Below are 14,829 nucleotides of genomic sequence, written 5' to 3' on the forward strand. Positions count from 1 at the left end.
TAGCTACATATTTAATAACCATAAATCAAACACAACTGACCAGGATAGCCAGTGATGAAGCTACATAACTGACTGATGAAATCAAACCACTCTGCTTCATGTTGAAAGCGTAACATTTTTCAAAGACACGGGGTTCTTTATAAACACTAATTTCCATGCAGTTTCTGGGAGGTAAGCCACAAGAATTCTTTCTCTCATTTTTCCAGCTCTGTGATGCAGAGATGTGACATGCCTTACTGACACATATTAAAGCTTTTTGGATGTGAGAGGCTAAAGACAGAATTAGGTGTGGGTGATGATGGATTGATACTCTAACCCCGATTCACTCGCACATCTCTGGTTAGATTTCCGAATAATGTGAGACAGAGGGCTGAGTCTTGGTTATGTGAGTCACTGATCCCTAAGGGATGGAAGGTAATTAGTTTGCATTAACAGCAGAACACATTTTTATTCATGTTCTTTCCCCTGTTCCAAAAGGCCATTCCTTCAAAACTTTTTACTGTCGCCATGTTGTCTTAATGTCAACTGAGAAGGCTACGTGAAAGAAAAAGTGATTGTCATGTAATATTGCATAAATAAGAGAGGAACTAGAATAATTGTAGAGAATATTCTTCAAGCAATCCATATGCTGGTTATGTCTCTTGGAACAAATCACTTCTTTCTGGATCTCAACGTCTCTTTTTTATAACGAGGAACTAGAAGAATTGTCGCTTTCTGTTCTAAATTTCCATATGTCATGTTTTTGATGAATCCTGATAAATGTTTGCCTCTGAAGTGGGCCCCTGCAGAGGATACAGAAGACTCATGTATTTTAAATTTCTGCCTTCCTGGAACCGACTAGTTTCTCTAGACCAGGTGTGGGGAACCTTTTTTCTGCCAAGGGCCATTTGGATATTTATAACATTATTCGAGGGCCATACAAAATTATCAACTTAAAAATTAGCCTGCTAAAAATAAATTAGCCTGCTGTATTTGGTCAAACATGTAATTAACTCACCCCTAATGCTATGGCAGGGCCAGACTAATTTCAAGGATCTGATAAGGCCCCCAGGCCAGACATTCCCCACCCCTGCTCTAGACACAGGCATTTATAAAGCCGGGTGTGGTATGCTGCTGTTTAACATTCAAGATACAGCTTAGGTGATCAGTACAGCATCGAATCAAGTCCGAGTCTGTTTTCCTCTGAATGTGACAATAAGGACCACTCGCACCCGGCACATACGCAATGGAAGGAAATGACATTAACTGAATCCTCTCAGTTACTAAGGTATATGGGCCAGTGGTATTTAGTTTCTGACTTTTCTGATGATGGGAACCTGTGCCTTAACTTTCTCTTGCCAACTGTAGGTTAGTGCTGACTACGCACTAGGTGCTCAGTTGTTCCTCCACGGTTGTTTGGTGGTGAGTGTGGTATCCTTGGATGGTGGGAGACCTGGAGTTACTGCTGTGGGGCATTATTTCTGACTTCAGTGGAAGGTGTCCTGGTCAAGGGCATATACCTTGGTTGCAGGTTCCCCAGCCCCGGTTGGGGCACATGCAGGAGGCAACCAATTCATGTGTCTCTCACGTCGGCGTTTCTCTCTCCCTTGCCTCCCTCCCTCCTACTCTCTCTAGAAATCAATGGAAAAATATTCTCGGGTGAAGATTTTTTTTAAAAAAAAGTCTATTTTCTACCTTGAAACTGGTTGAATTGCTTTGTTGAAGAACCTCACTGAACATGTCCAAAAACTGGAAATGATCACGAAGGAGAGAGGTTTACGCAGTATTTCTCTAACAGCTCTTTATCTTATACTTTGACACAGCCAGACAGTATTTCTATAAAGAATTTTATAATCTCCATAACTTATTGTCTTTGTTCAGAGTAGAGAAGCTGAACTTTCTAATTGAAATATAAAAGCTGTTTAGTTTTAAGCTAGAAAGAACTCTGCAGCTTAATTTATTCATTTTTTAATTTATTGATTTTAAGAGAGAGAGAGAGAGAGAGAGAGAGAGAGAGAGAGAGAGAGACATCAATTTGTTGATCCACTTAGTTATGCATTCATCAGTTGATTCCTATATGTGCCCTGACCAGAGATGGAATCTGCAACCTTGGCGTATTGGGACAACAGTCTAACCCCGAGGCACCTGGCCGGGGCTTATTTGCCTTACGCTGTTCTTCTGAGTGAAGACTTCAGAACAGATAGGGGAACCACTGCTTTCAATGGGTCATGTTTTCATAGTAACTAGGAATGTTTCTGTTTTCTTACCCCAGAGAATCCGCCAGTGTGAACTGGGATATTGAAAAGGTCACTTTGTCTGACGAAGGCTCCTATGAGTGCATCGCTGCCAGCAGTGCGGGGACCGGACGGGCACAGACGTTTTTTGATGTGTCAGGTGATTATCACTGATCGCTTTGGAGTTGGCTGGGCATGAATGCAGTTATGGAAATGGAGTGTTTGCTTATTCTGGCCTCACCACCTATGAGCTGTGTGACCTTCCTTGGGCCAATTACTTAAGGACTCAGTGTCTTGGCGTCCCTATTATTAAATGACAGTAACAGTAACAGTATCTCATGGTGGAAGTGTGAGGGTTCAATGACATAGTATATATAATAACGTAGAGGAGAGTCTGGCACATAGAAATACTTAATAGACTTTAGCTATTGTTACTATTTTTCTATTGTTGTTGTTATCATTATTGTTATTGTAGAGACTTAATAAATCATTTTTCTCATGGCCATATAGCATTTTTCTTTGAAAAAATAAAATTTGTGAAAAGGAAGGGATCTATTCTGATAATATTAAGGTTAACCTTTCTGTGTCCTCCCATTTTCATAATGAGCACAGTGCTTTCATGAATGGGTCCTGACATAGAAAGTGATCACATTTAAGAAACACAGGACTTCAGGGCTACAATTTTGGTGTTAAGAAGGGCAGAATACAGGCTTCTAATTTCACATGTAGATAATATGTTTCCTATGATTAAATGGGAGGCAAGGCTCAAATTATTTTATCAGATAGATTATCTTTTAGTGAAAAACATTTATTTGCCTCTAATCTCCCAGAATTCTTAGGAAACAAAAAAACTGCCATGTCTAATCAATGACCAGAATTTAAGCCACTTGGTCAGCACATATTTAGAATCGGTTGCATTGTTTCAACTGAATTATTTTCTGCCTGCCTTGTAGACTAGCGTTGCTGAGTGTTTAATAGTGAGTCCATTCTGACCTCAGTGTGGCTGCTGAGTGTCTGGCAATGTCTGTACCTGTTTTTAGCATTGATGTGTGCTTTCTTGAGACCACTGAGGACAAAAGAAGCTTTATAATTGCAGGACAGTTCAGAAGAGTAGGACTTATGTTTGTTATCAATACGTCCAAGCTGAACTTTAAAACAGAGGCGTGCAAGCATGTTCTTCTTGTCGTAAATTATTTGTATTCTCTTATTCTTAGAAAAATAAAGTTTGTCCTCTGGAACAATTTAGCAAGTTGACATGCATCATAAAGCATTCATGTTTTTTCATCTCCAGTAATTATGCAAAGTTCTGGAATTGTGTCAACATTCCGCAGCTTCTGGGAAAACAAACACTTGAGCACTGGAGTTGCTTTCCCCGCAACATGCATGAAGGGAAGGACAACAAGGGAAAGAGGTTGGAGTGAGGTGATCCAGACATCTCGCATAAATAACTGGGAAGTGCCAGTTAGAACTTAGGAACTGACAGTGGAGAATTTGGCTCTCCGGTGTCAGCAACTTCTGTATGTGTGTTCCTCACAGGCCCTCCTAGTAGGACTCCGTGCCAGCCAAGCATTGGTATCACTCGGAAATTGGACTGTGCCTAAGCCAATTTTCAGGAACAATGTCCCGTTATGAAAGAAGGAGGCAGGCCCCAACTGGTTTGGCTCAGTGGATAGAGCGTCAGCCTGCGGACTGAAGGGTCCCAGGTTCGATTCAGGTCAAGAGCATGTACCTTGGTTGTGGGCACATCTCCAGTAGGGGGTGTGCAAGAGGCAGTTGATTAATGTTTCTCTCTCATCAATAGTTCTAACTCTATCCCTCTCCCTTCCTCTCTGTAAAAAAAAAATAAAAATCAATAAAATATATATATATATTAAAAAATAAAATAAAGAGAGAGAGAGAGAGAGAGAGAGAGAGAGAGAGAGAGAAAACAAAAGAAAGAAAGAAAGAAAGAAAGAAAGAAAGAAAGAAAGAAAGAAGAAAGAAAGAAGAAAGAAAGAAAGAAAGAAAGGAAGAAAGAAAGAAAGAAAGAGAGAAGAAGCGTCGGTGGTAATGGCAGTGACTGTAACAGCAGAAGTGGCAAGCAAGTGCCCTTTCAGACTGGGAAGAGTGGGCATTTCTTTGGGGGCTAACTTTTGCTTAACCTGCCGGCCTCAAATCCACACCCACTTCTGAATCTTCCCTCTCATTGGCCAAGGTCCTCTGTGTAGCCACCCTACTGTGTGGTCTTCAGAAAGGTTTTGATAGAGTGTGAACGCACACACATAAATAAACTCTTCCACATCTTTGGTGGGTCTTGTATGTTAGATTCTTAGAATCATGCCATGTATGTTAGAATCATAGAACCTTAGCACTAGGAGGAATCTTTATGATTACCAAATTCCGTCATCTCATTTTTCAGATAGAAAAACAACAACACTGTGTGTAAATGGGCTTATCTGAGTCACACAAGTAGTTAGGGTTAGATCTAGGCAGCTTATGTTTGCTGGGTTTAGCAAATAAAAACAAAAGATGCCCAGGTAAATTTGAATTTCTTATCAGTGTGTCCCAGGTATTTCATGAGATCTAGTTATACTAAAACAATATTTAATATTTATCCGGAGTTCAAATTTAACAAAGCATCCTGTATTTTGTCTGTCAAACCAACCAGACTTCAGTCAGAGCCTCCTAACATTGCCACATACTCTTACTTGATTCACTGGCTGTTTTCAGAAGAGATTTTAAAAACACAGCAGAATGACAAAAATACCTTTATTTATTTATTTTTTTACAATTTAAGATAGCTTATAGTCCTCTAAACATGTTTGGAAACAAGGATAAATAAAGGAAAATCTGGAGTATATACACATTTCTTTCACTCAGAGATAACCACTCAGGTTTTGGCATATTGCTTCCAAGTTTCATTCTAGGCTTATGATATTCATCTACACTAACATTCCATTTTAAATAAAGGAGGAAAGTTTGAATATCTGATACTCTTTTATAGTTAAACTAAAACAGACATGTGGGTTTCAAGCTAGCATAGCTCACCACAGATTTTATTGCTGTATCATTACTCAATGGTGGCTTGCTACAGCAGATCAGTGAAAGCATTTGGGCAGAATGAGCTTTAAAGGGGCATTTAAATTTATTCTCAAAACTAATCCAAGTATGAAGTGACTCTAAAAATGTTGGTTAAATAGCTAATTAGGAATTGGCTTTTAATCACATCTGAAATGTGCATGCATTCGTCAATGCCTTTGACGACATGGCTCTGTGTATACAATTTCATTAAAGGCCTATTCCTACTGTTAGCTTGACCTTCTTAAATAAAAATGTTCCCATTCTTTCTGGGGGAACATTTGTCTTACTTTATTGTTGTAGTATTATATCTTCTTAATGAGAAGATAACACTCCCCTCCTGCCTTAAAGCTGATACAGCTTTATCTTTGCCATTTCTACCATATTTTATGTGCTGTTTTCTTTAAAACAGTGACTACATATTTTAATTAAATTTATTGGGGTGAAATTGCTTAAGAAAATTACATAGGTTTCAAGTGCTCAATTCTGTGATACATAAATATTGTTTAAAAAAATCTTAAATTCTACTTTTTTCCAAAACTCAAAGGTTTGACTTTTTCCACAATCCTAAATCAGCCTAGTCATATCTTTTGCGATGCTTCTTTTTATAATTATAGATTTAGACTTGAATATACTTTGGTATGTAAATATGATCTAGCTTATAAAGCATCTTTCAACTAGATGATTACTTTCTTGAGGTGATGGACATATGTATTAATGAATAAATTCTGTTGTACTGCATCTTTTCTACTAGATATTCAAAACATACTAGTTAATTTTTTTTTGACCCTCACCCAAGGACACGCTTATTGATTTTAGAGAGAGCGAAGGAAGAGAGGGGGGTGAAATTGAGAGACTGAGAGAAACATCAGTCTGTTTCCTACTGGTGATCAGTCCCAACTGGGGACCAAACCCACAACCTAGGTATGTGCCCTGACCAGAAATCAAAGTGGCAACCTTTCTGTGTATGGGACGATACTCCAACCAACTGAGCCACACCAGCCAGGGCTACTCATTAACTTTTTAAACCACCTCTCTAAGTGAGCAAATTGGCTTTTCAGTCTCTTGATTTGAATCTTTTCAATTTGCACAGAGCCCCCTCCAGTCATCCAAGTGCCTGCTAATGTTACAGTCGCTCCTGGAGAAAGAGCAGTTTTGACATGCCTTGTCATCAGCGCAGTGGATTACAATCTAACCTGGCAGAGGAACGACCGAGATGTCAGACTGGCAGACCCAGCAAGAATGCGGACCTTGGCTAACCTCTCACTGGAGCTCAGGACTGTGAAATTCACCGATGCTGGAGAGTATCGTTGTCTGGTTTCCAATGAAGGAGGATCATCAGCTGCTTCAGTTTTCCTCACAGTGCAAGGTACTGTGCTGATGGTAACTTCTGTGTTACAGTGTCCTTCCGTCTCCTCCTTTGGCCTCTGTCCCCTTAAGATGGCTATCTGAGAGTGACATAACTACCCAAGCAGTTACAGTTTGAATGATGGGATGCTTGTGGAGCTCGAGTGGTCGGTCTAAAGCTGACTAAAGTGGAAAATAAAACATCGCTAATTAATACATGACTTTAAAGCTTAACACAACTAATCCTAGTAGTTGAAGGCTTTTGTTTCAAGAGAATATAAATAGAAATTGTCTCTGGATAGTTTAATGGTTTTAAATTCTCCAATCTATCATGTGGATTTTTACCGTGTTCATGGATTGGTAGAATCAACAACATTAAAATGTCCATACTACTCAAAGCAATTTATAGATTCAATGCAATCCCCATTAAAATACCAATGACATATTTCACAGACCTAGAACAAACTCTCCAAAAATAATCTAATTGTTTTAATAACTCATTCAAAATTTCCCCCCAATTTAATTATATTAGTGTCGTATCTAACTAATGTACTTGTATTGTTTTAATTAAGGTTTAAGTTGTTTCTCATCCTGGTTCAATTTTATTGAAACTTCAGCAGAGTTTTACTTTATTTATCTTACACATACACACACACAAAGAATGCATATTGAAGATAAACTAATGGTAAGCCAAACTTGAATTATGTCTACATAGGTTGAATGTTCTGATAGCTGAAAACAATGATTTAATGGCTACTAAAAATGTATATTACTCAGGACCAACAAATTAAGATCAGGGACATTCCAAAGTATCTTTTTCAGTAAAAATCATACTTGGCTTCTAAATGGCTATAGACCAGTTGGCAGTCTTAATGTAATGAACAAATTACTATTGGCAGTGTTTCACGGTTAGGCTGACAGGTTCATTTCAAATCCTTGAGGTGGGAAATCACTTACTTCAGAATTGGGTCTGGCTATTTGGTTGTGGTATTAAAAACAACTTTATATCATGTTTGAAGTAACACTCTCAGATGATTTCTTAACAAGGTTATCTAACACACTGACCAGTGAATTTCAAGGCTAGATCTCAGAATATTATTAATGGCAGAAAAGCGAAACTACCTTGAGAATTAATAAACTGGTTGCCATCTGATTGTAGTTTTCTCACGGGTAATTGAGTTATGTTCTGCAATCTGAATGTGTGCCTTTTGTTAGTTGATCCGGTGGAACCTCTAGGGAAACATTGCTTTATAAATGGTTCGGTACATTTCCACATGATAAACTGCCTAGATAATTTGAGTCACTCCAAGTAGAAACTTGAGTTACCAGAATTTTGGAACTATTTTTACTAAACTGATTGTTTCAGGTAGAATGCCTAATGGCCTTCGGAAATCTGATCTTGGTTCTTTACCTGAAGTCCTTTAGAATGGGATTATAAAATAAGATCAGAGCCCTCCTTGTTTACCCAGGTTAGCCTTTTCCCTGGTGTGAGGCTTGGGATTCTGCATTTGTAACAGACCTCTCAGATGGATTCATGGACAACACTTTCTGAAAATAGCATTTGACTCTATTCTAGAGCATGAACCCTATGATCTAGAAATATATATATTTAAAGGAAGCCCTTGACTCTCTTCTTTTTGGTTAAATAGAGTAATTATTATTATTAAATGATTTAAGAAAGTATTGAGGTAAGATGTTACCTGATATACAAAACATAAATACAAAAACATGTGACATTGCATGATTACTGGCTAGTCTGTATACTCTCTAGTGGTGTCAATCTGTTTAGAGGCATTATTTTATGGTCTGTCTAGCTGGCCTTGAGTTTGAGGAACCAGTTTGAATAAAAAAGGATGTTTTGAGAAGATAACAAAAATATATTCCTGAATTGATGAAAAATAAAGGACGAGCTAGTTGTAGTTGTCTGAATATATTATTTTATATACCTAGGATTATAATTTAGAGAATGGAATTTCATATGTAGGCATTTCTGTATACCATGCAGAATGATTGAAGACCTAGTTCAGATCTGGGCTCTGCCATTTTCTGACTTGGCACCCTAGAGCAAGTCACTAACAACTCAGAGACTCCTATTCTTTATGGACAAAATACAGTTACAAATAGCACAGTTTGTGAGGGTTAGATGACATAATGTATGTCATGAACTTTTAAAAATGCTTGAATGTTTGTAGATTTATTGGACTAATTTAGTGGGTTGAAGTGTTTGCTCATTCCTCATCTGATCTATCTCTTCCTAGCAGTGAAAGCATGAGTATCTTTCCCCGGCTATCACATTCTAGAATTTAAGCTCTCCAAGATCTGGACATCTTTTTGTGTAGCTCGCTTAAATCCATGAGGCTTGACTTAATCTGCATTTTCTCATGGTTCATTATTGCTGGAAATTAACATGTCCCTGATGTACAGCTTCTCTGTGACAATTTCCTATGTACTTGACATGCTTATTATGTCACCATATCCCTTTCTTTTCCTATTACAATGTAAATAATTCTTAACCTTTCCTTGTAACTTCCAATTAAAGACATTCCAACATTTCTTTCTTCTAAGTACTAGAGAAATATGAATCTCTCCATGTACGATTAAAGTGCTCTAAAATCTTCATAGCAAATAGATGCCTTAAAAGAAAGACAAAAAGGAATAAGATGTATGATATTAATTTATACATTTTATTGCATGGAATTGGACTGTTATAACAGAAGCTTGCCCCTAACCATGAACCACATTCATCAGCTAAAGTAACTGAATATTAAACTTTTCTCTTCATATCTTAGAATGAGTTAAGAAAGCAAATACTTCCGTGGTCAAACTACATATATTTTAGATATCATTGCAATGAATACTTGATGCAAAAATTCACTAAAATATTTGTCTTCAAATCCAAGGGCCTCCAACTCACTCCTTATTAGATCCTTAGTACAGAAGGCAACAAAAACTTATATTGTATTTTAACAGAGCATCTTATTCATTTGTGCTGATTCATATCGGGAAATAAAACAACCAAGGCAGCAAACAAAATTAACTGTTGACAGAAAGCAATGAATTAGGGGTTTTCATTTTAAGTATATGATTTCACCCTATCTAAATAAAATCCGCAGAGGTGGCACTTGCATTCAAAACAGACATAAATATATATGTCTCAGGTCAACCTCCAAAAATGAAAAGCTTCACTGTATTAAAATGTCTAGGAAAAGAATGAGCTAGGGTATGTGGTGAAATGGCTGTGACCAATAAGGGCTACAAGGACTGCCACGGAGATGGTAAGACCAACCCCCAACAGATTTATGGCTTAGGAGAGGCAGGAGACCAGCTCAATCCAATATGGCAACTAATTTCACCTTGCGGTAACTCCTAGCTTCATTATAGGCTATATAAGGACACAACATGGCCAACAGAGCTCTTCTGAGAAGTCTCTACCCCTCCGCCTGGAAAAACACTAACTATTCCTTATTTATTGAGTGCCCTACCCCTTGATTAAATGAGCCTCAATAAAACAAGTAAATTTCACTAGGGAGGGGCTACTCTGTCTGTGGAGTACACTCTCTTACTTCTTCACTAATAAACTCCCTTTCATTTTAAATTCTATGCTGGTTCAATTTTGAATTCTTTCCTGCATGAAGCCAAGAACCCACAGTGGGTCAAAGACCTTCAGATACCTGGACCTCTGGAACGCCTGCATCAGAAACAATTTCGTTATTCAAATATGGGTATAGTCAACTACACATCAAAATGTATTCCTGTGAAAATCGTGCAAAGGGGAAACTTGAGGAAGATACTGATGAAATTTTCATGGCTCTCTTATTAGGCTATTCATTGTAGGAAAACCTGACTAGATTATCAATCAAAATTCTGCATTTTTTTTTCAAGCCCCCTTTGGTTCACAAAGGATTTAAAGCAACTTACTCTGTAATGTAATCCTGTAAAATTCCAGTCCTCTGAGCTTTCCAATATGAATTTTTGTACTGTGGAAAAGTTCTAACTTTACTCTTTAAGTTTAATTGCCCTACGACTCTTTTTAATTACAAGGAACTCCCTATGGTGGACACCTGTATGAAAGAAATTTTAAAGTATACAGAATAACTCCTGAAATTTCATAGATAGGAGATAAACCTCCCCAGTAAGTGGAACAGTCACAGGTAATCCTTTCGGAAGGCCAAGTGAGGTCATCATCTCAACTCTTCCGGTAAATTCCTCGTATTTAGCTTTTTAAAATAGATTTCATACTTTCAGGGGAAAAATCATTTTAAAGTGTTCACAGGAAAAAAGTGCAGTATTGTGAACGGAGTTTCTGGATGATTAGCAACTGCAGGAAAAGAAATTGCGTATTAGCAAGATTTCTCCAAAGTTACCTTTTCTGCCAGAAGAGTTTTATTCATTAAAGTAAGTTCTGCCTGGGTCTTGAGTTCCTCAGGAGTGTGCTGCCACAGTCTTTGGGAATAGGGGCCATATTTGAACAATGATGGAAGAAAGGGGCCAAAGACTAAGATCGTTTATATTTTCTCTGCATACAGAAGCAGTAAGTTAGCTCACTCGGCGGCACCTACAAATAAAAGTGATCTCCTGCACAAACAAGATAAGCGTGGCCCATCTCCATAGCCACAGAATGAGGGAGCAAACTTAGCCAGGGCAGTGCTTTGTAAATGAATTAACTTCAATTGAAACATGAAAAAGGAAAACCCAGGTAGAAGCATAGAATATGTAAGACCTAAAGTTACAAAGAAGTGCCACCACGGACACACTGGGTCTGATGTTATTTTATGTTGGTATCAAGTGGTAGATTCCCTTAAAGCTAATATATTTAAACAAGTTTTTCATTATTTTAAAAAGTAATAATTTTCTAGCCTGAGCTGGTACCGCTTCTCAGTTATGTACACTTGGAAAGAACTTGCACTGCTCAGCATGCAGTAACGGAACTCTTGTCACCACCTTATTTTCCTAACTGGACTGGAATGACCAACGCATACATCTCAGATTAGCCTTCAGTAGCTTTTTATTATACAAGTAGAAGAATCGTTTAGGTTTGCGATTGTGTGAGGTGGGTTCAGCAAAAAGACAAGGTAACAGGGGAAAGAAAGCAATTGCTGTGATGCCTTGTTAAGGCTCAGTAAAGAAAGAAGTGATGCTTAAAGGCATGTTCTGATAGATTGGATTTAAAAGAAGGTTCAAAGGAGTTGTAGCCATGACCAAGTTGGGGGATGATGTATGGGCATTAGAGAGTGACAGCTGGAAGGATGGGAGGTTGTGAACCTCAGATTGCACTCCCAAGACAAGTATTCTTTCAGTCGAATTGTGGGTCGCTTCCCTGAGAAGATTATTAAGGTAGCAAATGAATTTGTCTATGAACATAAATCAACTGTCAGATTATTGAATCTTTCCTTTTAAGAAATACTATGAAGATCTACTTTTATATGCTTTGGCTTCTATGACTATTGCATATTTTGTAAAATTATCCCTTTTTGAGCACCATCACCATTTTTAAAGACTATTTTTTTAAGAGCAGCTAAGTTACAGAGATTTCCCGTATACCTCCCACCCACACACATGCATAGCCTCCGCCATTATCAGCATCCCCCACCAGAGTGATACATTTATTATAATTGATAAACCTGTACTGACACATCATTATCACCCAAAGCCCATAGTTTATGTTAGTGTTCACTCTTGGTGTTGTACATTCTGTGGGTCTGGACAAATAAATGTACATGACATGTATCGATCACCCTCAGTGCTCTGCCTCTCCCACCCTGCTAATCCCTGGAAACCACTTATCCGTTCTTTGTCTTCGTAGTTTTGCCTTTTCCAGAATATCAGGTAATTGGAATTATACAGCAAGTAGCCTTTTTAGATTGGCTCTTTCACTGCATAACATAAATTTAAGGTCTTCTATGCCTTTTCATAGTTGGATAGATATTTCTTTTCAGCCATGAGTAATATTCTCTTTTCTGATGTGCATAACCAACTTTGATAGTCAAAAGAAATCCTTGCCTAATTGAGTCTGGAGCAGGGGATTCATGTACATATATGTAAAGCTTTAATGGTATCCTTCCAATATGCCATGAAATAATAATGCTAATTATGGTTTTCCACTTTTTTCTAAGTCACATGAGAGTAAGTCTAAACTTTAGCTTTCCTCTTTTATTTGGAAATTCTGTGGTTTTGGAAAATTGTTATGAAGAGACCCAGGAAAGAAAAGGCAGTGCAAGAGTCAGTGCTAAGCAGCATTTAGCTGAAGATTTTCTAAGCAAGAAAGAATAAAACTTTAAAACTTCTCTCCTGCTTATCAGTTATACTTATTGTTTTAATCTATTTTGGTTAATTGTCCAACGAAGCTCTAGAATTTATAAATTTTTGTTTGTTAAGGAAAAAATAATTAAATGGAAAAAATATTAATGTGTAAGTATTTTATACTAGGAATTATTTTAAATGGACATCAAGGCAACAAACATATCCTTATGTCTTATATTGGGAAAATAAGAATTGTACATATTTAAGAACTCTTGATACATACTTATTGTTAAGATTTTGTCATTAAAATAGAATCTAGCCTTTATTGTGTACCTCTGAAATTTTGTCCATCTCTTATTAACTGAATTGCATAACCACACTGTAATTTGGGTGTGAATTTTTTGCAAATCCAGCATATAATTCTAACATATAGTCCTTGCCTATGTGTTTCATTGCCAATGCACCATCTACTGGTAAGTCAATGAATTGGTGACCTTCTTTCTGAAACTTAATAGACCTTTTCTCTAGTCCAGCACTGCCCAATAGAACTTTCTTTTTTATATATATATTTTATTGATTTTTTACAGAGAAGAAGGGAGAGGGATAGAGAGTTAGAAACATCGATGAGAGAGAAACATGGATCAGCTGCCTCCTGCACACCCCTACTGGGTATGTGCCCGCAACCAAGGTACATGCCCTTGACCAGAATCAAACCTGGGACCCTTCAGTCCGCAGGCCGACGCTCTATCCATTGAGCCAAACCGGTTAGGGCAGAACTTTCTATAATGAAGGAAATCTGTGTATTTGTCCTAGTTGGTAGATACTAATTACATATGGCAACTGTGTACTGAAACAGGGCTAGTGCATCTAAGGAACTTGTTTTGAAATTTAATTTCGTTTTAGATAATTTAAATTTGGATTTAAATAGACATGTGTCCAGTGGCTACCATATTGGATGGCACAACCAATTCTAGTCTTTTCTGGAGAAAGAAGAAAGCAGAAATAGCAAGAGCAGAATTTTAGGACATTTATTGCAACTTCCATGTAGATTAACCACTATCATAATTGATTTGAAGTATTGCCATTTAGGACTAATTTTACTTTTTGAAAAGGTTGCAGCCAGGTCTTCATATTCCCATTGATGAGATGATTTGGAAATGTTGCCCTTGATTCCATATCTTTGGGATTTCAATGGCCCTTGTCTCTTTTCCCAGACAGTTGATCTCTGTTCATTTGCTTAGTTGGTTTTTGTTTTCATTCTTTGCTCTTTGGAAGCAATCTGTGGCCCCTTGTATGAACTGTCTTCTCTAGTAGGCATGGGAAAACTGTAAAATGTTAAAATATGTTTTGTTGCCATTTCTACTCATTGAAAATTAAGTAGCCTGGCTGGTGTGGCTCAGCAGTTGAGCATCAACTCAGAAACCAAGAGGTCACTGGTCACATGCCTGGGTTGCAGGCTCCATCCCCAGTAAGGGGTATGCAGAAAGCAGCCAATCCATGATGTTTCTCTCTCATCGATGTTTATATCTCTCCATCCCTCTCTTTGTAAAAATCAATAAGAACGCATTTTTTAAAAGAAAATTAAGAAAAAATTAAGTGAGCAAGCACATTTGTTCATTATCAATCATTCTTAGTGAAGTTTTTTTTTACTCTTATTGTGCAAGCTTCATGCTTAAAAGTTAGTTGGAACCAAAACTAGCTGGATTAACCTCCCTAATCAGAAATGGAAGTAATGCATTTCTGAACAATGTGAATGTTTTAAATAAATGGATTGAGCTAAATCAGTAGGTAAACATCTGATAGGTTAGGACATAGCTATTAATTACAATTCTAAGCAGGCCGACTGTAACTTTATGAAGTTAGCTTTTCCTACAGGAAATACAAATATTTAAAAGAGCCAGAGATCCTGTAAAATAGATTTTACAGTCTGTACAATTCCATAGAAATTAGGTTCAGTCGTTAAATACTAATT

At 37.5% G+C, this 14,829-nt stretch overlaps 1 protein-coding gene across 1 annotated transcript in view; it reads left to right on the top strand.

The window, feature by feature from the left end:
- Positions 1-14,829, top strand: part of HMCN1 (hemicentin 1) — a gene marked incomplete at its 5' end in the record, with an annotated part of 289,007 nt that overhangs the window by 76,542 nt on the left and 197,636 nt on the right. The window contains 2 exons of the mRNA XM_081113289.1: positions 2,252-2,373; positions 6,364-6,639. Of these exons, the coding sequence (XP_080969415.1) occupies positions 2,252-2,373; positions 6,364-6,639 (398 nt within the window). The remainder of the gene's footprint in view (positions 1-2,251; positions 2,374-6,363; positions 6,640-14,829) is intronic.

The sequence above is a fragment of the Myotis nattereri genome (assembly GCF_964212035.1).
Source record: "Myotis nattereri genome assembly, chromosome: 18".
Taxonomy (NCBI): domain Eukaryota; kingdom Metazoa; phylum Chordata; class Mammalia; order Chiroptera; family Vespertilionidae; genus Myotis; species Myotis nattereri.